Source organism: Manihot esculenta, chromosome 18 (assembly GCF_001659605.2).
Source record: "Manihot esculenta cultivar AM560-2 chromosome 18, M.esculenta_v8, whole genome shotgun sequence".
NCBI classification, from domain to species: domain Eukaryota; kingdom Viridiplantae; phylum Streptophyta; class Magnoliopsida; order Malpighiales; family Euphorbiaceae; genus Manihot; species Manihot esculenta.
Window position 1 is genome coordinate 8,005,925 of NC_035178.2, and position 22,064 is coordinate 8,027,988.

Sequence of the window (22,064 nt, forward strand, 5' to 3'; positions counted from 1 at the left end):
CTCTCTCAGTTGTTGCATCAACTGCCATCTAGAATTCCTTTGTGCTTTTATTCAGCTATTGAAATTCACTCTATCCTGCTGAGGCGGCACAGTTTAATATTTGGACTTGCTTATTTTCATTTGCTTGAAACCCTTGATTGCTTTAATTCTCCTCACAATGATGTGTATAATGGCAAATAATGTTCAATTAGTGTACAACTGATGGAATTAATTTTGGTCTTGCAAATCTAGCTCTTTTAAGTTCATTCGGTCCAATAGACTGACGAAGAAGGGGCCACCATGCATGGGTAAAATTAATAATTCTGTGTTTCATAGATGTGATTTAGCTTCAAAGCTGAAAGGGCAGGATATGGAAACACTTCTTTTCATTATTTATTAGAACATCAGGCAATTTATCGTACAAACAAGTACATTCCTGTACAAATTCTGTGTGGAAAAGAAGATGCTCTATTACATTCCTGCAAACATAGAACACACAATCATATGATATAAGATTGCTTCCCTCCTGGTTTCAAGTGGTAGATGAAGGTTTTTTCTATTACTCCATACGTATGATGCAGCGAAGGCTTTCCGCTTTGAGCATCAACTCGAATGCCTCGTTGATCTTTGAGAATGGGACTGAATGGGTGATGAACTTTTCAAGTTCAAGCTCCTGTGAATCATTAGAAAATAAAATTTTTAGGTGGAGAGTTTTCTTTTGCTGGCATATTCTCAAGTTCAAAAAATTGCCAACCTATGGCATACCTTGTTCATGTATTTTTCCACAACTGAGGGAAGGTCAGTGCGAGGTTTGTAGTTTCCAAAGAAAGTACCTTTGAGAGTCCTTTCATTCAAAACGTTGATGGGGTGGGTCTTGAAAACTGCTTCTTTGTGTGGCACCCCAACAAGGACAGCAACTCCCCAGCCCTGGCATTATAGTTGTGTTTGTTTAACAAAATACCATAGTGGAATTGCTGTGATAATAATGTAGTAATTAAAAGAAATTTGATTCTACAGGGACAAGCAGGGGGTTTCAGGTAACATACGTCATGCACGCATTCAAATGCAGAAATCATGGCGTCGACGTTTCCTGTGCATTCCACACTTCTGTCCACTCCTCCATCTGTCATCTCAGCGATCACCTGAAATGTAATTAATGAACGAAAATCTTCATTTTAGCTTTCAATAGGACCATGATTTCACTGCAAACAAGTTCTAGTTCGAGAGACAAACCTCCTGAACTGGTTTGTTGTGATGTTGTGGGTTCACAAATTCAGTCACTCCGAACTTCTTTGCTGTAAGAAAACGAGAGAAATAAACTCAGCAAGATTGCAAAGGTAGTTAGTGATAGATGATGATACTTCTTCCGGGAAGATACAAGGCTTACCTTCTTCAAATCTATTTGAATTCACATCAACACCAATGATTCTTGAAGCCCCAGCAATCCTAGCTCCTTCAGCAGCCTAATAACGTGGAAGCACCATATACATTACTATGTTAAGTATTGACATCAATTGAGAAAAATAAATTCGTGAACAGTTTCAGTATGAGATGCTCACCGCAAGGCCTACAGCTCCCAATCCAAAGATAGCCACTGTTGAACCCTTTGGAGGCTTAGCAACATTCAGAGTGGCACCAAGGCCTGAAATATTTTTATCAATAAATACACAGAGAAACAAAAGAATCAGAGAAGGGTTTTGGAATAAGGTTTTTAACGTATCTGTACCTGTGGAGATTCCACAACTTAGAACACAGACTTTGTCCAGAGGGGCCAAGGGATTGATCTTGGCAAGACAGCCAACATGAACCACAGTGTACTCACTAAAGGTAGATGTCCCAACAAAGTGGTAAATAGGCTTGCCCTTAATTGAGAATCTTGATTTTCCATCATTAAGCATCACTCCCCTATCTGTGTTTATCCTGAGGAGGCTACACATGTTGCTCTCTTCTGATTTGCAGTGAGCACAGTCCTTGCATTCCCCAGTGAACACAGGGAGGACATGGTCGCCTGGTTTGAGATCAGTCACACCTTCACCAACACTCTCCACAATCCTAATTAACAACAGTTCAAAAAGCAAAAAATCTATGAATTCCCATTTTTTGGCTATGCATTAGAGATCAACACTCAAAGCAAGACAGCCTTATTGTGATCAATGTAGTATAAATTTACTCACCCTCCAGCCTCATGACCGTAAATTCTAGGAAATAATGGATTCTGACCCTGCAAGGCAGAAAACCAATGGAATTTAGTTCACCAGAAACTAGAAAATAATAGTAATTTTTTTGTTCCCTGAACCTTATGGGATTGAAGTTTACCTTAGCCTCCCAGAAGTAAACATCAGTGTGGCACAAAGAAGTGAATAGGATCTTCAAACGAACTTCACTGGCCTGAGGAGGAGCCACTTCCACTTCTTCGATCACCAGTGGCTTCCCTGCCTCCCATGCCACAGCAGCTACACATTTGCAAAATAACATCATGCATTAGTTTCATCAGAAAGAAAAATAGCAGAAGTCTTGGTTAATTAGCTTTTCTTAATTTTTTGTTAATTACCTTTGCAACGAATGACCTTTCCAGCAGTGCCTGCCATCTTTCCTCTCTTTCTCTGCTTCAGAAAAATTAAGCTTTTGCTTAGAAGTCTGTAAGAATTCAACAGTTGATTTTGAGTTTTGTTGTTGATGTTGGATATGGCCCCAATTTACATGTATTTATAGCCCAAGTTAAATCAGAGATATAGTTATTATTAATAGTAATATTGGAGAATTAATTCATTAAGACAGCTTCTAAATTGCGGCGCAAATACAAGAGGTTCTGCGAAAACCATTCCCAGGTTTTAGTTCATAGGATTTTTGTCCCTGGTTTTACTATTTTAAATAGTTGTATCGAGGTGGTGTCACCTTCAAGATTTTCAACAGACTATGCAATTGGACCCACCAAATGAATATGTTTTTATTTTATTTTTCCTTAGTCAACCGCCAATCAGATTATTTAAATCACTTTTGCTGATAGAATTTGCAAATAAATAAAAAACAGACTTTTATCCACTTGGCACTTCGTTGCTTATAATTCTAGCATTCGAACGAAACTGTGGCTGCCAGGTGGACTTGAGTAACGGAAGCTGGTTTAAGGTATTTGATTGGTACACTTTTGGTTTATTTTTTAATTTGATTAATTGGGTTACAAATTTAATTTATTAGTTTAATAAATTATTTTAGAACTAATAATTTTTTTATAGTGACTATTTAACTATTTTTCTATTTTAAAATAAATCTTCTTACATTTTTTAAATTATTAAAAATTATTTTTTATGAGATTTTTTAAAAATTAATTTTGTATCTTTTATAAAAATATTATCCCAAAAGTGAATACAAATATTTTCAAACTGTTATTGTTATGCAAATTTAAAAATTTCTAATCCTATGTATAAATACGTTATTTTAAATATTAGTCATAATCAAATTTATAAAAGTATTTGAAAATTTCTATCAAATATTAAAAATTGATACTTATAATATACATATATTAAATTTATATTTGAAATAATAATTTTAAATACTTGGTTAATTTATATTAAATTTATAAAAGTATTTTATATTTAAACTCCAAGGTTTAGTCTGGTGGAAAGTGCATCCTGTAGCCTTGAAAGGTCTAAGGTTCGACTCCCCCAACCCCTATTTTAAAAAAAAAAAAAATACTTGGTTAATTTTAAAATATTTATTTATGAATAACAATTGTTATTAATAATTTAAAATTTGGGTATTTTTTACGAGTAATTAAACACTTCCCTGTAGTATTAACAAAGAGAAAGCTTCCAATAAAAATAAAAGCAGCCACTGAAGATTGTGCATTCTTCATAACTTATATTTTGCAAACTCACATTATTTCCCCAGTATGGGATATTGGAACCAAACTTGTCCATATACACGCAGACAGCAATCTCACTCAGACAGACACATTCACAGTAAAAAACCAAACATGTAATTTCATCTGCAAAACTAGAAATGGAGAACACCATGTTTCCAAGATGTTCTGTTATCCAAATGTGTTGAACACTTGAATACTGGCCTTGTCTTGCAGAGGCTACGATTATACCAACTTTTATTTTTTTACAATAAGATACTGAATTGCTTGAAGGTTGGATCTACTCCTCCATTCGAATGAGACATCGAATGCCTTCTCCTTTAAGCATTAAATCAAACGCTGTGTTGATCTCTGAGAATGGTACTGAATGAGTGATGAACTTTTCGAGTTCGATCTCCTGTTGGAAAAAAATTGGAGAAATCAATTAGTACACAATGTGTTATTTGTCTATGGTTGTGTTATTTTCCATAAAGGGGAAGTGATATTAGCTAACCTTGTTCATGTACTTCTCCACAACCAAGGGGGTGTCGGTGCGGGGCTTGAAGTTCCCAAACAAAGTACCCTTGAGAGTCTTTTCTAGCAAGAAATTGAAGGGATTAGTCTTGAACAAGTCATCTTTATTGGCCACCCCCACAATAACAGCCACACCCCAGCCCTGCCACAAAATTTTTGGATCGTTAAACATGGAAAATGGAATTGACGAGATCAAATTTAAATAAATTTCTAGCCACTAAGAAAAATAAAATGCATACTTCACGAACACTTTCAAATGCAGAGATCATAGCCTGAACATCCCCTGTGCATTCTATGCTTCTGTCTACACCTCCATTTGTCATTTCGACAAGTACCTGTTAAAGGATTATATACTTATATGATCTCTTCAGACAACATTTCTAATACAAAAGCTGGACTTTAATGTAATAAAACCTCTTGAACTGGCTTGTCGTAATCTTTTGGATACACAAACTCTGTTACGCCAAACTTCTTTGCTGCAGACAACATAAAACTATGTATTCAATTTGAGATTCAACTATTTATGCAGAGAAGAACTCGACTAAGAAATCAATACCCTACCTTGTTCAAATTTATTTGGGTTCACATCAATGCCAATAATCCTGGAAGCCCCAGAAATCCTGGCCCCTTCAACAGCCTAATTCTCATTGAAGCAACAGTGTAATTACTATCCTAACCATGGACATAAGAAGAACAAGCTTTGATCAAACTAAAACATAAGAGAAAGGGGATTCTCACAGCTAGGCCTACACCTCCTAATCCAAAGACAGCCACTGTTGATCCCTTTGGAGTTTTAGCAACATTAACAGCAGCACCAAATCCTTGAAACGAAAACCCAAAAATTAATTCATCAGAAAAAATTAGGTACACTCTGGTTTACTAGTTTACGAGGTCTTATGATTCATGTACCAGTGCAATATCCGCAACTGAGAAGAAAGACTGTGTCAAGAGGAGCAGAAGGGTTGATCTTGGCGACACAGCCAGAGTGAACCACAGTGTACTCGCTGAAAGTGGAAGTCCCAAGAAAATGGTAAATGGGCTTGCCCTTGATCGAAAATCTTGATTTTCCATCTTCAATCATCACACCTCTGTCTTTATTAACCTTGAGGATCTCACACATATTGCTCTGTTCCGATTTGCACTGTGCACATTCCTTGCATTCGCCTGTGAATATAGGCAGGACGTGATCGCCTGGTTCGAGTTCTGTCACACCCTCACCAACACTCTCCACAATCCTTAACAAGCCCCCCCAAAAAAAAGATAAAAATGTGAACATGTGCTCGGATCAGACACATGAAATACTCATGGCAGAGGTTTACATACCCTCCAGCCTCATGACCAAAAATTCTAGGAAACAAAGTGCTCTGTCCCTGCCAGCGTAGATAAAACAAGAATCAAGTAAATTTTTGTCTGATCATTTCTCATATCTATGTTTGTTTCCTTACCTTGGCTTCCCAGAAGTGGACATCACTACGGCATAGAGATGTAAAAAGGATCTTGATACGGACTTCCATGGCCTGTGGAGGTGCCACCTCCACTTCTTCTATAACCAGTGGCTTCCCTGCTTCCCATGAAACAGCAGCTGCACATACAAAATAGACAAAGATGTTAATATACAGAGAAAAGAGTATGTGGTCGAGATGATACGAGGTTTTTATCTTTTACCTTTGCAATGTATAATCGGATTACAAGTACTTGCCATGGCTGTTTCTTTCAATTCTTTTATGTTGTAGAGACAATCAAAAGGCCGAGCCTTATATAGGGAAAATTATAGAACGTTTATATGATATAACAAGTTAACAGGATGAAGACGAGTGTATAAAAAAATAAAAATTAATTAGTTATTATATTTTAAAAATTTACTCATATACTTTTTTAAAAATATATATTTATTTATTAATTTTTTATTAACATTATATAAAATTTAATTATTTCCGGTCAATCGAATTTTTACTGCTGTTCAACTTATTTTTGAAGTGACTTATCATCCGGTTCAGTGGATAGAATGCAATTTATAATGGTAAGTGTATCAAAATAAATTTGAAATACATGTAATTAAATAAATTTAAAAAATTTCAGATTTTATTATCTTAATTCTCAATTTTCAATTAAACAAATAATAAAATAATATAAATGAAAATTACACATTTATACAAAATTTTGTATTTGATAAAATTGTAAATAATATAACAATCCTCAACTTTCAGTTAAAAATAATAATAAAATAATATAAATAAAAATTACACATTTATACGAAATTTTGTATTTGATAAAATTGTAAATAATTTAATTATATTTTTACTAATATTGTTTCAATATTATAATGTAATCACCAAATAAAAATTCATTTAATAAATATTGAGTTAATTTTATATGAAATATAAATTTAAAATATTAAATAATAAATATTGATCAAAATATATATTTATATCTCTATATTATTTGAAATTAATTTATTAAAAATTTAAAGTAAAATTATAACATGTTAAATGCTTAAATCTATAAAAATCATATGAATTATTTTAAAAAATTAAAATATATTTTATATTATTAATTATATTCTAAATTTTGCTAGTTGTAATAATAAATATATTACTTACATATGATATTGTGGATCATATTACTAACTTTTTAAGAGAATTTACACATGCTTTAGTTGAAACTCATAATAAACTAAAAAAAAAAAGTTTAAATAGAAGTTAGAAATGTTAAAATTCAAAAAAAAAAAAATTTAGTCAGAAAGTTAAATTTTTTAATTTTGTAATGATTATCTGAAATTAATTATCACGATTAAGTTTGACAAAATTTAATTATTATTTAAAAAATTATTATAAATTTTTAAAATACACACTTTCTCTAAATTTTAAATATTAAAAATTTTTAATATTAAGCACACTTTTTTTTTCTAAACTTTAAAACTTTAATACTTTGTTTCGAATAAAAAATTTTATAAAAATTTAATTTAATTGAATTTTTACAAAATTTTAATTTAAAATAAAAAATTAAAATTTTTTAGTTAAAATTTTTTTATCATATATAAAAATAAAATTATAAATAATTTTATAAAAATTTATTTAATTTTATTTTATAAAATTAAACATGACAAACCAGCCATAAATATTGAATTTCTCGTACACTTATCATCTTAAATTCGTGAGTATTATAATTTATTTTTATTTTAAATGTGATATATTATAATTCTGAAAAATTTAAATAGAGTTAAAATTTTATTAATTTTATTTTTTATTTTTATTAATTTTTATAAAAATAAATTTAAAAGAAAAAAATTTATTTTATTTTTTTAAAAATATATATATGTTACATCACATATTAAAATCATTATTTTAATTTTCTTTTGTTTAAAGGTGAAAGGAAAGTTTCATTTTTTTTTAGTTTTTTAAAAATTTTAATACAAATCAATTTAAAAGGAAAAACTAATTTTTTAAATTTATTTTTAAATTTTTTTAATGTTTCATCAGATATTAAAGTTATTATATTTTAATTTTTCCTTTTATAAAATAAGAGTACCTTTTTGTCTTAATTGAATTATAATAAAATAAAATTTTACTTAAAGTAATTTTAGTAAAAAAAGATTATGAATGTTAAATATATATAAATTTTTAATTTAAATAATAAATATTTAAAATCAATTAATTAACTTTAGTCTTTATTTTAATAAATATAAATATATAATGGATATTTTAAATAATTCCTTTATTTACCTCTCATATAAATTATAGATCATAAAAAATATGTCAAAATAAAAACTAAAAAATATAATTACAAATATATTGAGTTTCATTATAATTTTTTATAATGTTATTTATTTTTTAAATAATTAGGGATATTTTTAATAGTCCTGTTATTCCTCATCTCTCTTTTTTTTAATTTTATATATATTACAAATTATTTATTAATTACAAATTATAAATACTTATATAAATTGTAATATAATATTACAAAAAAATTAATGGAATAAGAATATTAATTAAATTAGTTAAAATATAAATTTGTAGTTAATTTATTAATTTTATAAATACCAAAAATAATTATATTATAATTTTTTTATTATATATATCTTGTTTAAATTATAATATAACACCAAATATAATGTACTTTTTAATGAAAATCAAGTTAATTTTACAAGAGAAATAAATTTAAAATATTAGATTATGAATATACTCTTAATATAAAAATTATAATAATACATTATTTATAATTATATTTATATTATTTATAGTTGAAAATTTTTTTTAAATATATAAATTTAACTTTTAAATGATAAAAAAATTATGATATTAGATAATAAATGCCTTGTGTTTTAAGAATATATTTAAATCACTATAAATATAAATTTGAATTAAAATAATTATTCACAATAAATATGTTAAATATGATATTATTGATCATATTCCAAATGTTTTTTAGATTTTATGTATGTTTTTATAATTTTTATGTTTAAACTCATGATAAAGTATAAAAATATTAAAATAAAAAACTTAAACAAAAGGATTTAGTTATGTTGAATCCATGTCGATTGTGCGCGCTTTGTACAGATCATAGACACTCTTTTTATTATTTTTTATTTATAATTTATAATTTTATATTTCTATTCTTAAAATAAATTAATGATATATCAAAATTTATTTATAATTTATAAAATTTTAAGTATAATTGTAATTAAAAATATTATTTTATGATATAAATTTAAGTAATTATATAATATAATTAAAATATTTTAAAATTTTAAAATTATTATTGTATATATATCTAGTTAGTTAAAATTTTATTTATTAGAATTAACTTTATTAATATAAATTTAATTATAATTGTTTATTTTAATATATACCAATAAAATGTCATACAAGTATAATATAACATTTTTATTAATATAATATTTTTTATATGGGAATGATGAATATTTTATTAATAAATTTAAAAGTGATTAAATTTTTTTATATAATAAAATTAATTTTAAAAAATTAGAGATATTTAATATATTATTTAAAAACTAATTAGTTTTTATTTTAAAAAAGTTCACTATTAAAAATAAATAAAAAAAAATATTTTAGAAACTAATATATTTTTGCCTTCAAAAATTCATCATTAAAAACATATAATATAATATATAAAAATAAATTAATATCTATCTCAAAAATTAATAATTAAAATTAAATAATAAATAATATTTAAAAATCAATAATTATTTATCTTGAAAAATTTATCATTAGAAATAAATAAAATAATTTTTTGAGACAGATAAAATTTTAATTTAAATAACAATCATTAATAATAAATTTATTATTTGTCTTAAAGTATAAGTCTTTAAAAAAAATATTTTATAATAGTGTTAAGAAAATAAATTTTAAATTTTTAAAAAACATAATTTTATGAATAATTATAATTAAATTATTTAATAAATTTCATCAACTATTTAAATTTAAAATATAAAATTTAAATTTGTAAAAATATAAGTGTAATAGATAATGAGTTAGATTATTTAAATTTAAAAAAATTTAAAATCTATATATATATATATAAGTGTAATAGGTAATGAGTTAGATTATTTAAATATACGATATTAATTTTGATATCCACTAAAAAAAGTAAAATTAAAATTAAATTATATATATATATATATAACTTATTCCTCTTAATCATTGAATTAGCGAGTCTATTTTTTAAAAAATTTAATTATTATATATTTCTATATTTTAGCAGCTTATAATTGTATCATAAAATATTTTTTATAATTAAATATTTTCTAAAATAACTAAAAAATACCTCTAAAAATAAAACATAAAATTTAGAAATTGTGCATTCTCACAATCTATCAATATTTTGATAATTTTTATATATAATATAATTATTTTACATATTTATTATAATAAATTATTTACGTAAAATAAAAAACTAACAAATATTATAAATAAAAAATAAACATCAATTATCTTTAGTTTATTGATATCTTATTTATAAATAGGATAATTTTCACCATTCTACACGTTGGCTGTGGCCCACTAGGCTGCCGTTGAATTTTTCCTTTTTTTATTTTTTTTTAAGTCACATCGCATAGTAATTGCAAGGAAAAAAAAGTTTATTAATAAAAAGGTTTTGAACTCTTTAACGAATTTCTCATTTTCGGAAATAAATAAATAAATAGGTATTCGTCACGGATTGAAATCTTATGTAATGTTTATTTATATTATAACTAATAAAATAAATGTAAAAATAATAAATTATAATTAAATTTAATTGAAAGGAGCATTTTCAAATCCCAATTTATAAATAAATAAAAAAAAATATTTACATGAATAGATCTATTAGATTGCACCTTGAAGTGAGCAAGGATCAAAATTTGATTCACCTGACGTAACTAAGATTTCTCTTTCTAAAATTCAAACCTTTACTTTCATTGCTAGAAATTTAGTCCGTGTCATAATTTGCTTTGACATTTTACAAATTTTGGATGCAGATAAAAAGATTTTTGATAAGAATCCCAACTTTTAATAAGAATTGCAGACTTTTCTAACTTTGAAAAGAATTTAGCAGAGCTTTAATCGAAAGAAAATACTTATGATCCATTAATTAAATACTTCACTGTAGTATTGTCATAGAGAAAGCTTGCAATAAAAACACACTGACAAGATGTTCTGTTATCCAAATGTGTTGAACACATGAAGGCTGGCCTTGTCTTGCAGAGGCTACGATTATACCAACTTTTATTATTTTACAATAAGAGACTGAATTGCTTGAAGATTGGATCTACTCCTCCATTCGAATGAGACATCGAATGCCTTCTCCTTTAAGCATTAAATCAAAAGCTGTGTTGATATCTGAGAATGGTACTGAATGAGTGATGAACTTTTCGAGTTCGATCTCCTGTTGGAAAAAAAAATTGGAGAAATCAATTAGTACACAATGTATTATTTGTCTATGGTTGTGTTATTTTCCATAAGGGGGAAGTGATATTAGCTAACCTTGTTCATGTACTTCTCCACAACCAAGGGGATGTCTGTGCGGGGCTTGAAGTTCCCGTAGAAAGTACCTTTGAGAGTCCTTTCTGTCAAGAAATTGAGGGGATGAGTCTTGAAGACATCATCTTTGCTAGGCACCCCCACAAGAACAGCCACACCCCAGCCCTGACACAAAAATTTTTGGATCGTTAAACATGGAAAATGGAATTGAGGAGATCAAATTTGAATAAATTCTAGCCACTAAGAAAAACAAAATGCATACATCATGGACACTTTCAAATGCAGAAATCATGGCCTGAACATTGCCTGTGCACTCTATGCTTCTGTCTACACCTCCATTTGTCATCTCAACCAGTACCTGTTTAAGTATATATTCTTGTATATGAACTCGTTCTAAAAGCAGGAATTGATGTAATAAGTTTAAGCTGAAAAGGGGGTCCATCCACAAACCTCTTGAACTGGCTTGTCGTAATCTTTTGGATTCACAAACTCGGTTACCCCAAACTTCTTTGCTGCAGACAAGATAGAACTTTGCATTTAATTTTCTTTCATTTTCTTTCCATTTCTGTCGTGATCAGTCTTTGTGCAGCCATTTATTTGAGATTCAACTATTTATGCAGAGAATAACACGACTAAGAAATGAATACCCTACCTTGTTCAAATTTATTTGGGTTCACATCAACGCCAATAATCCTAGAAGCCCCAGAAAACCTGGCCCCTTCAGCAGCCTAGTTCTCATTGAAGCAACATGTGATTATTTTCCTAACCATTAACATAAGGAGAACAAGCTTTAATCAAACTAAAATATAAGAGAAAGATAGGAGATTCTCACGGCAAGGCCTACAGCTCCTAGTCCAAAGACAGCCACTGTTGAGCCCTTTGGAGGTTTAGCAACATTAACCGTAGCACCAAATCCTGGAAACAAAAACCCAAAATTTAATTCATTAGAAACGACAGATGGTTTACTAGTTTACAAGGTCTTATGATCCATGTACCCGTGCAAAATCCGCAGCTGAGAACAAAGACCGTGTCAAGAGGAGCTGAAGGGTTGATCTTGGCTACACAGCCTGAATGAACAACAGTGTACTCGCTGAAAGTGGAAGTCCCAAGAAAATGGTAAATGGGCTTGCCCTTGATGGAAAATCTTGATTTTCCATCTTCAATCATCACACCTCTTTCTGTATTAATCCTGAGGAGCTCACACATATTGCTCTGTTCTGATTTGCAGTGTGCGCAATCCTTGCATTCCCCTGTAAATATAGGCAGGACGTGATCGCCTGGTTTGAGTTCGGTAACACCCTCACCAACACTCTCCACAATCCTTAACAAACCCAGAAAAAAAAAGAAGTGAACTTGTGTTCGGATCAGACACATGAATTTAACTCATATAAGACTAGGACTTTTCAGAGTTTCACATACCCTCCAGCCTCATGACCAAAAATTCTAGGAAACAAAGGGCTCTGTCCCTGCCAGGGCATATGAAAAAAATTTTCAGAATCAAGTAAATTTGTGTCTGATCTTGTCATAATTTGACAACTTAAGTTTGGTTTCTTACCTTGGCCTCCCAGAAGTAGACATCAGTGTGACAGAGAGCTGTAAAGAGGATCTTGATACGGACTTCCATGGCCTGTGGAGGTGCCACCTCCACTTCTTCTATAACCAGTGGCTTCCCTGCTTCCCATGAAACAGCAGCTGCACAAACAAAATATACAAAGATGTTAATCAACAGAGACAAGTGCACATGGTCAGGATCATACGAGGTTTTGATCTTTTACCTTTGCAATGTATAATCTGATTAGCAGTAGTTGCCATGGCTGTTTCTTTCAATTCTTTTACGTTGCAGAGACAATCAAAAGGCACAGCCTTATACAGTGTAGCAGACTTCTACAACTGTTCTTATCTTTGAAGTGGCTTATTATCCCACTTGCTGGATAGGGTGCTATTTATGGGCCGAGATCAATAAATTCCTCTCAGATTATTATTATTATTATTATTATTATTACATTTATTTTTTTAATATGAATTTTTTCATCTAAAATTTTCATTATTATGTTATCATATTATTTTAATTTATTCAGTTTTGTTTGAAGGAATCTAAATTACAAATATGAAAAGGAAAAGTTTAGTTAACAAGACAGAGACTACTCGTATAGGTTGAAGAAGATATAACAATGGCTGTCGCAATACATAGTTGGCTAGTGGCTGGCTACTGTTATATATTTTCAAAGCTATATTATGAAAATTCCAAAATGTCATTTTTATCCATCGAGCACAAATTGGATTAATGAACTTTGTTTTTGTTGGAAAGTTGGTTGGATAAAAACTCTATCCTAATCGATTTGATTTCTAAATATGATAAGTTCGAATTTAATTTTTAGATTAATTTAGTAAATGAGTCAAACTTAAATTTAATAGTATTCAACTCATGAATAGTTCGTGAAATACATAGAAATTAATATTATAAGAAAAATAAACTCAAATTTCAATTTTTATAAGTTAAATATAAATTTTATAAAATTAAGTTTTATATAATTAATTACATTTGTAATTTAGTTGAAAGTAAATGGTCTATGTTCAAATAGTTAAATTAAAATTATCTTTTTCATTTAAATTAGAGGTAGATTATTTATGTTATATTGGAATTATTCACCAAATTAATTTATAATTTAAGACTCTATTTATTTTGTCAAAAATATTATTTATATTTTTTATACTTAAAATAATAAAAAAATTATTCAAAAAAAATATTTTTTTAATAAAAAATTACTTATTCGTCTAAAAAAAATTTTAATAGTCTCATTAATACCATTAATATTTATATAATACATAAATTTTAGTAACATATTTTGTTTTTTAATGTTGTGTTTAAACAGTAAAAAAAATGATTTTCTCTTGAAAAAGATAATTATTTTTTTCTTTTTTTGATACTTATGAAAATTCCTAAGTGTCATTGTTATGCATTGTCCACCTCAGCTTGCCATTTTTTCTCGTGGCCAAAAAATCCCTGCCATTGAAGATGGACTCTGATGGTTTTGAACCGGTTTCTTGTGAAGTTGGTATTATCGCAATTCCAATAGAAGCATTTTAGATCATTATAGTCATAACTTATAAAAGATAAAATACCTATTTTAGCCCTTCTGCATTTAGATGTTTAATTTTTTTTTATTGTTGAATTAATATGCAGAATTTCATTATATCCAATTAATTTTTGATAATTTATAATATAGCTTTTAGATTTGAAAATCTAACGCTTAGTTTATACTTTTTAATGAAAAATTATTTAGTTTCTAAAGTTTCATATTATTAATAAAATAATTATTTATTAAAATTTACAATTAGAATATAATAATTTAGTATTTCTAATTTCATTTTTCATAACTATTTGATCTTTTAATCGGAACATTTTTAAAATTTTTTAAATTATTTAGTTTCTAAAGTTTCATATTATAAACAAAATAAATTTTTAAATTTAAACAGGAAGAAAATTAATATAAGATTATATATAGTTATTAAATTAAGTTTCATTTAATTTTAAAAATAAATTAGTAATTAAATTTTAATTTATAAATATAAAAATTTAAAAATAATATTTTGTTAAACTTTTGTGTTTATTTGGTGATAACTGATTGATTTTGATGTTTCAATTTTAATTGTAGTATATATATTGGAAGTCATTTAAGATGTAATTAAAAATTTGAGGGATAAATTAATAAAAATTTAAAATTTATATAGCTATTAAAATTTTTTATGAATTTTTGGAAGGCTAAAAGAGGATTTTAAATACCAATTAATAAAAGAGAATAAATTTTACTATACATGTTTAATTAAAAAAATTTTTTTTGGCAGTTTTCCTGACCTCTCGATTCCACGAGAATTGAAATAAAAAAAAATCGATTAAATCAAATTATTTTGTAAATATAATTTAATTTTTTATACATTTCGATTAGATTCAATTTTTAATTTTAAAAATTTTGATTATTTTAATTTGATTTAATTTTAATTAGAAAAAAATCTAAAAATCAAACCAAAACCAATTAGTAATAATAATATATTATTTTTAATAATTTAAAGAGATTAAATCATATTAAAGTTAAAATATTTTAATTAAATTTTAAAATATTAAGAATAAAGAGTAAAAAATAAAAAATTTATTAAAAATTCAAACCGATGAAATTAAATTGAATTGAACCGAATCAGATTTATTTAATTCGATTTGATTTGTATAAATACTAAAATTTTAATTTTTAATTTATTCAATTTGATTCGATTTTAAATTAAATCTAGTGAATGCTAACATTAGATTCTACCACTGTTTATATTATAAAATATATTTAAATAAATATATCGCTTGCATATGATATTATGGATTATATTACTATTATACAAGAGACTTTATATTAAAAAATAAAGATTGGGAGAAATATTTCTAAATAATAATTAGGGTTAAAACAGCACGTAATATTTAAAATAATAATAAAAAATAATTTATATATATATTACCTTCTGCACTTTAAGGTAATAAATTTTTATATATTTTTTAAATGTTAAAATATAATTATATTATAATCCTTAAAATTTTTATAAAGATTTACAATTTATTTTCTATATTTTTAAATAATAAATAATTCAATTCTTAAAATTTTTTTCTTAATAAAATATATAATCTCTTAAATTTACGGTTAATCATAAAAAAAGATAAAGTCTAATTAAAATCTTCACTTTAATTTTCTCAATTTTTATTATATATTAAGATATTTTATAGTAATTTTATATTAAATATTTTTTAATTATATAAACTCCAAACTCTTAACATTTAAATTTCTTAATCTCCAATTTATATTAAAGTATTTTATTATATTTTTATATTAAATATTTTCTCAGTTATATTAAGTAAATAAATTTGATACAAATTAGTTAATTATTTTTATAAAATTTATATAGTTTTTTTAAATATTTTATAATTAGCACATGCGTGAAATAAATATAAAATATTATATGATTAAATTAAATTATTTATATTAATATGATGGAGAAAATATATATATATATATATATATAATCCGCTATTACTTTTTATCTAATAAAAACTAAAAATTAACATTAGAAAAATTGATGGAAATTTTCTTTCACTCTCACCCTTCTTCAAATTCAAACAATATTCTTCACCAAACTTTGCTCTGATTTTTCACTGATTCTACTCAATTCTTCTATTGATATTGTAAAAAACTGTATTTGTTTTTATTTATATTGCAAGAAAGTGCATTTGTTAAGTGGTTCTTCCAATTTGAGGATGGGTAATGCTGCAACAGGATATTGCAAGAAAATATGTTTGTTCAATGATTTTTTCAATTTGAGGGTGGGTGATGCTGCAACAGGATATTGCAAGAAAATGCATTTATTTAATGATTCTTCTAATTTGAGGGTGAGTGATGCTATAACAGGTGAAGAGAAACATAGGACTAGGCCTGTGCATATTTCGGTTTAAACTGAAAAACCGAACCGATTAATTTCGGTTTTTCGGTTCGGTTAATCGGGATGATCAGTTTGATTCGGTTAGTATATTTAAAATTATTCGATTTTCGGTTCGGTTCGGTTTAAACGTGTTAAATAACCGATCAAACTGAAATAACCGATTTCATGGCTAATCCCAAGTCCAAGCCCAAGCCCAAGCCCTCCCCTGCCCCTCTGATACCCAACCCTTTCGGCCCAGGCGTTCGCCTCCCCCCTCTGAGAGTGTACCAATGGCCCCATCCCAAATGTGAAACTTCTGGTACCGCGATAGATGCACCGGCCTGATCACCAGAACGAGCACCGGACCGGGTCTCTCCGCTTCTGTGGCCTGACCCACCAGCACGCTCCGGATACAATATTCTGTGATCCTTCCCAATCTCAATGTGAATTCTGTTTCGCTCACCGACCGGACTAGTAGCCTCTTCATACCGTAGAAGCAGGACTGGTTCCGATTTCGGCACTGGGTCCAGGCTAAGCGGTTTAGGAACAGATGCCAGGTGCGAAGGGTCTAAGTGTATCTCCTGGATTTCCTTGGAGACGCTGGAGATTGTGGGATTATTAATAGATGACTTGAATTTAGATTGTGCGGCAGTATTGTTATTCTTGTTGCGTTTAGAAGTGAACCAGAGAGAAATAAGGAACAGAACAAGAACTATGGCAGCCCCAACACAGATACCAAGAACTATGGCAGATTTCGGTTTGAATCGAACCGAACCGAACCGAACCGATTTTTATCGGTTCAGTTCGATTCGATTATATCATTATAATCGGTTTTTTCGATTTTTAAAATTTTAACACTTCAGTTTTTGGTTTTTTCGGTTCGGTTCGATTCGAAACCGAACCGACCGATTGCACAGGCCTACATAGTACTATTACCTTTATACAATTGTCATCTATAATAATAAAAATATATAATTTTTAATTGTAAATGTAATTTCAATTGCATATTTTTTTCTAAAATGTATTTGCAGCGAATAATTTAAAATTAATTTTAATTTTAATTATTCCAAATGGACATCAACTATCAATGAGTTTACTGGTATATTATTTATAGCTAATTATACACGTTGGCTGTGACTCACCATGCAGCCCTTCAAGGAAAATTTTTGCACGCGGTTGGCAGGGTAGACTTGACTTCTGCTCTCCAACGTGTCAGTCATTTGGAAAAAAGTGCACATAGCGTGGTTGACTTGACGGTGGACAAACTACAAAATTAAAATTAATACGAATTTTAAATTTTTTGTAATGTGAATCTTTTCATAATTAATTATTTTATGGAAAATATATTATTTTAATTAAAAATGTAATAATTTAAATAATTGTAAAGAAAATTTAATCTTTTTAACATATATAAAAACATATTTTAATAATTGGATTTCTTTATGTTTAATAAAATTATAATTTTACTGTTGTGAAAATATATTAAAGCTACAATAATGAAGGAATTTCAATTCAATTTGGCTTCGAAACTAACTACTCTTCAATGGTCAGTGAAGGAATTTTCCAGTGAACTTACAATTATACAATTATATAATTGTAAGGAATTTTGCAGTAAACTTACAATTATACAATTGCTAGAGCATGGTGATAACGCACAAGAGATCCCTTCATCATGTTTCTGTGCTTGTTACTGTGGTCCAGTTTTTAGTGCATATCAATCATGGATGCATAGAAAGGGAGAGACTCGCACTCCTTAGTATCAAACACGACCTCATTGACGACTATGGTGTTCTTTCTTCTTGGGGCATCGAAGAAGACAAAGGAGATTGCTGCAAATGGACAGGCATCTCTTGCAGCAATCGAACTGGTCACATTACAATGCTTGATCTTCGATTTGGTTTGCTGAAAGGTAAGATAAGCCATTCCTTGCTTGAACTGAGACATCTTACTCACTTGGACTTGAGTTTCAATAATTTTGGTGGTACTCACTTCCCAGCTGATAATAATTGTTCCCTCTCCGAGTTGAGATACTTGGATCTCTATCACGCTAATTTTTCTGGAACCATCTCTCCTCTGCTTGCCAACCTCTCCAGCTTGCAGTATCTTAATATGAGTTATAATCATTTTCATGATTTAACAAACATTGATTGGCTTGGTCTTTCTTCTTTAAGTTACCTTGTTCTGAGTGGCAATCCCCTTGTTAATCCCAGTGATTGGTTGCAAATAGTTAACAAACTCCCTCATCTAGAAAGCTTGATACTGTCCAGCTGCTTTTCTGGGGATGTGATTCCTCCGACTCTTTCGCCAATCAATTCTTCTTCATCACTGTCTAGCCTCGTTCTCTCTAATAATAACCTTGTGATTCGTTCAATGCACCCATGGTTGTCTAACATCAGTCAAAATATTGTACAACTTGACCTCTCTTCCAACCTTTTACAAGGTCCAATTTTAGCTGAAATTGGGAATATGATTTCTCTTGAATTGCTTGATCTCGCTAATACTTCACTTGTGGGAGGTATTCCAAGATCCTTCGGAAACATGTCTCGATTGGCTGCTTTAGACCTATCAAACAACAATCTCGGCGTACCACTTTCTCACTTGATTCAAAATCTATCTGGTTACGCGGAGAAATCACTGGTGCTCTTATGGGTATCCGGAGCTCGATTAACAGGTTTATTGCCTGATCTTACAAGATTTTCATCTTTAAGAGATCTAGAACTTGGAAACAATCTCTTGAATGGGACCATAGACAAGAGCATCGGACGTCTATCCAAGCTAGAAATTTTGGATCTTAGTTGGAATTCATTGAATGGACTCATATCCGAAGATCATTTTTCAAATCTATCTATCTTGAAAGAGTTGGATTTATCTGGTAATTTTCTCATTTGGAATGTGAGTCTCAACTGGGTTCCTCCATTTCATCTAGGAAAAATAAATCTTCGATCCAACAATTTGGGACCTCATTTCCCTAAATGGCTCCGAAGTCAAAAAAATTATTCTTCACTGGATATCTCTGACTCTGGAATTTCTGATTCCATTCCCTGGTGGTTCTGGGACTCCTATTCTACTTATGTCCATTCATATTTAAATATTTCTCATAACAATTTCAGTGGGACATTACCTCATATTTCATTCAGCCGAACTTATTTTTCCAATTATCTTGTTATTGATATAAGTTCTAACCATTTTAATGGTCCATTGCCTTTGCCTCTATCTGTAGATTCACCATTCATCTACCTTGACCTCTCAAGAAACCTATTTTCTGGAATAATTCCTGATCGTTTGATTAGAGGGAAAGGTCTCGTGTTTTTAAATTTGGCTAATAACAATTTGATTGGGAAAATTCCGGCCGCCATAGGATCACTTTCGGAACTTGAAACACTGAATTTAGGAAACAATGCCTTGTCTGGACCATTACCTTTGGCTTTAAAGAATTGCACTAAATTGAGATTCATGGACCTGAGTGGTAATGAATTGTCCGGTAATGTTCCCACTTGGATTGGAGAAAGCCTAACCTCTTTGCAGTATCTGAGCCTACGATCCAATCAGTTTTATGGAAGCATGCCCTCTCAAGTTTGTCAATTAAAACATGTTCAAATCTTGGACCTCTCTGTAAATAATATCACTGGAACCATACCATATTGCCTCAAGAATTTAAGTGCCATGGCTCACAGGGATTCAACTAAATCAATCCATCATGTATATAATTATAGGAAAACTTTTCGGCTGTTTTCTTATATTGACACAGCATTAGTTCTTTGGAAGGGACAAAATTACAAGAGTGACAAAAATCTTGGACAGTTTAGGATAATTGACCTTTCAAGCAATAAAATAGGAGGAGAAATTCCAAGGGAAATATCAAGCCTCTCACAGATTAAGCAATTGAACTTGTCCAATAACAAGTTGCTTGGTTCAATCCCTGAAGAGATTGGTTGTTTGAAGGAATTGGAATCACTTGATCTCTCTCATAATCATCTGTCAGGCAGACTTCCTGCTAGCATGGCTGATTTAAATTTTCTCAACACCTTGAACTTGTCATATAATAGTTTGTCTGGGAGAATTCCATCGAGTACTCAGCTTCAGAGCTTCAATGCTTCTTCATTTTCTAATAATCTTGCACTCTGTGGGTTACCTCTTCCACAAAACTGCACAGAAGATGGTATTCCAGATCCACAGCCCAACCATAATGGTCGATACAATCAAGAAGACGGAGATGACTTCTGGAAATGGTATTATACTGGCATGGGTGTTGGATTCGTTGTGGGCTTCTGGGGAGTATCAAGCACTTTACTGTTAAAGCGTTCTTGTAGACATGCCTTTTTCAAACTCTTGGACAAATTTGGAGATTGGGTTTATGTGAAAAAAGCATTCTGCAAGAGAAGATTGCAACAGAAATTTCATGGCTAGGATTCATACCTTCTTCTGAAATGGGTGCCAAGGTAACATCCTTAAAATTCTTTACTTTTTAAATTTGACACGTTTGAGAATATTAACAAATAATTTGCATTTTATGATTAACTATCTTTCTGCGTTTTTTTTTTTCATTTTCTTATTTTCTTCCTCTCCACTGTTCTTTGATAGTAGGACTTGCTCTTGCTTCACCATATTAGCTAGTTGCTCATCATTTTGATTATGTTTTGCTTCTCCAAGAATGTGAAATTTGAGTTTTTTTTTTTGTTTCATGAATCGTCAGTTTGCTATTTGTACTATTTTCTCTTTTATGTATCAGTAGGATCATCTTCACCATTCGTGTGGCCCACTACGCTGCCCTTCTATTGCAAGGAAAAGACTTGCACAAGAGACGTGGTTGACGATTAAAAAATACAATTAAATAATATGAGCGAGCTATAGTTTTTGAAAAAAGTAATATTTATTTTATTCTAAAATATTATAAAATTTTATGAAAATTTTTTATTTTTTACAAAATGAAGTTATTTATTTTTTATAAAATGAAATTACAAGATTAAATATGTGTGTATATTATAACATAATTATATTATTATTTAATTTTATAATATAAATTTATCTCTTTAAAAAATAAAACCAAGTTCAGGTATTAAATTAAATTATTGCATAAAATTCATAGAGTTGAAAAGATAAAAAATAATATAAATTATAAATATATGGAATATATAATAATATAAGATCTGAAAAAAATTATTAATAGATTAAATTTAAAAAGACATGAAAATTAAACGTTAATAAAATATAAAATAAACATATCAAACAAAACCAAATATAAATTTAAGTTAATCAATACAAAATGTATAAGAATTTTGTATTTT

The 22,064-nt window shown here is 28.8% G+C and overlaps 4 protein-coding genes across 5 annotated transcripts; 1 reads left to right on the forward strand and 3 right to left on the reverse strand.

The window, feature by feature from the left end:
• Positions 1-350: 350 nt before the first annotated feature.
• LOC110606393 (alcohol dehydrogenase) lies at positions 351-2,676 on the reverse strand. 2 transcript variants are annotated; one of them, XM_021745181.2, is made up of 10 exons: positions 2,531-2,676; positions 2,296-2,432; positions 2,154-2,200; positions 1,706-2,031; positions 1,539-1,621; positions 1,367-1,442; positions 1,213-1,274; positions 1,026-1,121; positions 745-906; positions 351-652 (listed from the first exon to the last, which is right to left on the reverse strand). In XM_021745181.2, exons 1-10 carry the CDS (start codon positions 2,565-2,567, stop codon positions 539-541), a joined length of 1,140 nt encoding a protein of 379 aa, XP_021600873.2. In that variant the 5' UTR covers positions 2,568-2,676; the 3' UTR covers positions 351-538. The 2 variants fall into 2 exon arrangements, with proteins under 2 accessions (XP_021600873.2, XP_043809300.1); XM_043953365.1 differs by having other exon boundaries at positions 1,539-2,031.
• Positions 2,677-3,792: 1,116 nt separating this feature from the next.
• On the reverse strand, positions 3,793-6,139 carry LOC110606180 (alcohol dehydrogenase 1). Its single transcript, XM_043953366.1, has 10 exons — positions 6,017-6,139; positions 5,797-5,933; positions 5,675-5,721; positions 5,261-5,586; positions 5,090-5,172; positions 4,913-4,988; positions 4,766-4,827; positions 4,591-4,686; positions 4,332-4,493; positions 3,793-4,235 (listed from the first exon to the last, which is right to left on the reverse strand). The coding sequence occupies exons 1-10, from the start codon at positions 6,051-6,053 to the stop codon at positions 4,119-4,121; spliced, it is 1,143 nt and encodes a 380-aa protein (XP_043809301.1). The 5' UTR covers positions 6,054-6,139; the 3' UTR covers positions 3,793-4,118.
• Positions 6,140-10,913: 4,774 nt separating this feature from the next.
• LOC110606392 (alcohol dehydrogenase) lies at positions 10,914-13,265 on the reverse strand. Its single transcript, XM_021745180.2, has 10 exons — positions 13,104-13,265; positions 12,884-13,020; positions 12,748-12,794; positions 12,324-12,649; positions 12,161-12,243; positions 11,981-12,056; positions 11,779-11,840; positions 11,591-11,686; positions 11,332-11,493; positions 10,914-11,233 (listed from the first exon to the last, which is right to left on the reverse strand). The coding sequence occupies exons 1-10, from the start codon at positions 13,138-13,140 to the stop codon at positions 11,117-11,119; spliced, it is 1,143 nt and encodes a 380-aa protein (XP_021600872.2). The 5' UTR covers positions 13,141-13,265; the 3' UTR covers positions 10,914-11,116.
• A 5,034-nt stretch (positions 13,266-18,299) lies between these two features.
• On the forward strand, positions 18,300-21,465 carry LOC110606334 (receptor-like protein EIX2). Its single transcript, XM_021745089.2, has one exon. It carries the CDS (start codon positions 18,421-18,423, stop codon positions 21,184-21,186), a length of 2,766 nt encoding a protein of 921 aa, XP_021600781.2. The 5' UTR covers positions 18,300-18,420; the 3' UTR covers positions 21,187-21,465.
• The last annotated feature ends 599 nt before the right edge of the window (positions 21,466-22,064 follow it).

Coding starts and splice junctions, on each gene's coding strand:
- LOC110606393 (XM_043953365.1), bottom strand. CDS start 2,567: ATGGCAGGCACTGCTGGAAAGGTCATTCGTTGCAAAG. Junction 1,122..1,212: donor ACAACAAACCAGTTCAGGAG/GTTTGTCTCTCG, acceptor ATTACATTTCAG/GTGATCGCTGAGATGACAGA. Junction 653..744: donor TGGAAAAATACATGAACAAG/GTATGCCATAGG, acceptor AATGATTCACAG/GAGCTTGAACTTGAAAAGTT.
- LOC110606180 (XM_043953366.1), bottom strand. CDS start 6,053: ATGGCAAGTACTTGTAATCCGATTATACATTGCAAAG. Junction 5,934..6,016: donor TCCGATTATACATTGCAAAG/GTAAAAGATAAA, acceptor TTGTATGTGCAG/CTGCTGTTTCATGGGAAGCA. Junction 4,989..5,089: donor TAGGAGGTGTAGGCCTAGCT/GTGAGAATCCCC, acceptor AATGAGAATTAG/GCTGTTGAAGGGGCCAGGAT.
- LOC110606392 (XM_021745180.2), bottom strand. CDS start 13,140: ATGGCAACTACTGCTAATCAGATTATACATTGCAAAG. Junction 12,244..12,323: donor CAGCTGCGGATTTTGCACGG/GTACATGGATCA, acceptor TTTTGTTTCCAG/GATTTGGTGCTACGGTTAAT. Junction 11,234..11,331: donor TGGAGAAGTACATGAACAAG/GTTAGCTAATAT, acceptor TTTTTCCAACAG/GAGATCGAACTCGAAAAGTT.
- LOC110606334 (XM_021745089.2), top strand. CDS start 18,421: ATGGTGATAACGCACAAGAGATCCCTTCATCATGTTTCTGTGCTTGTT.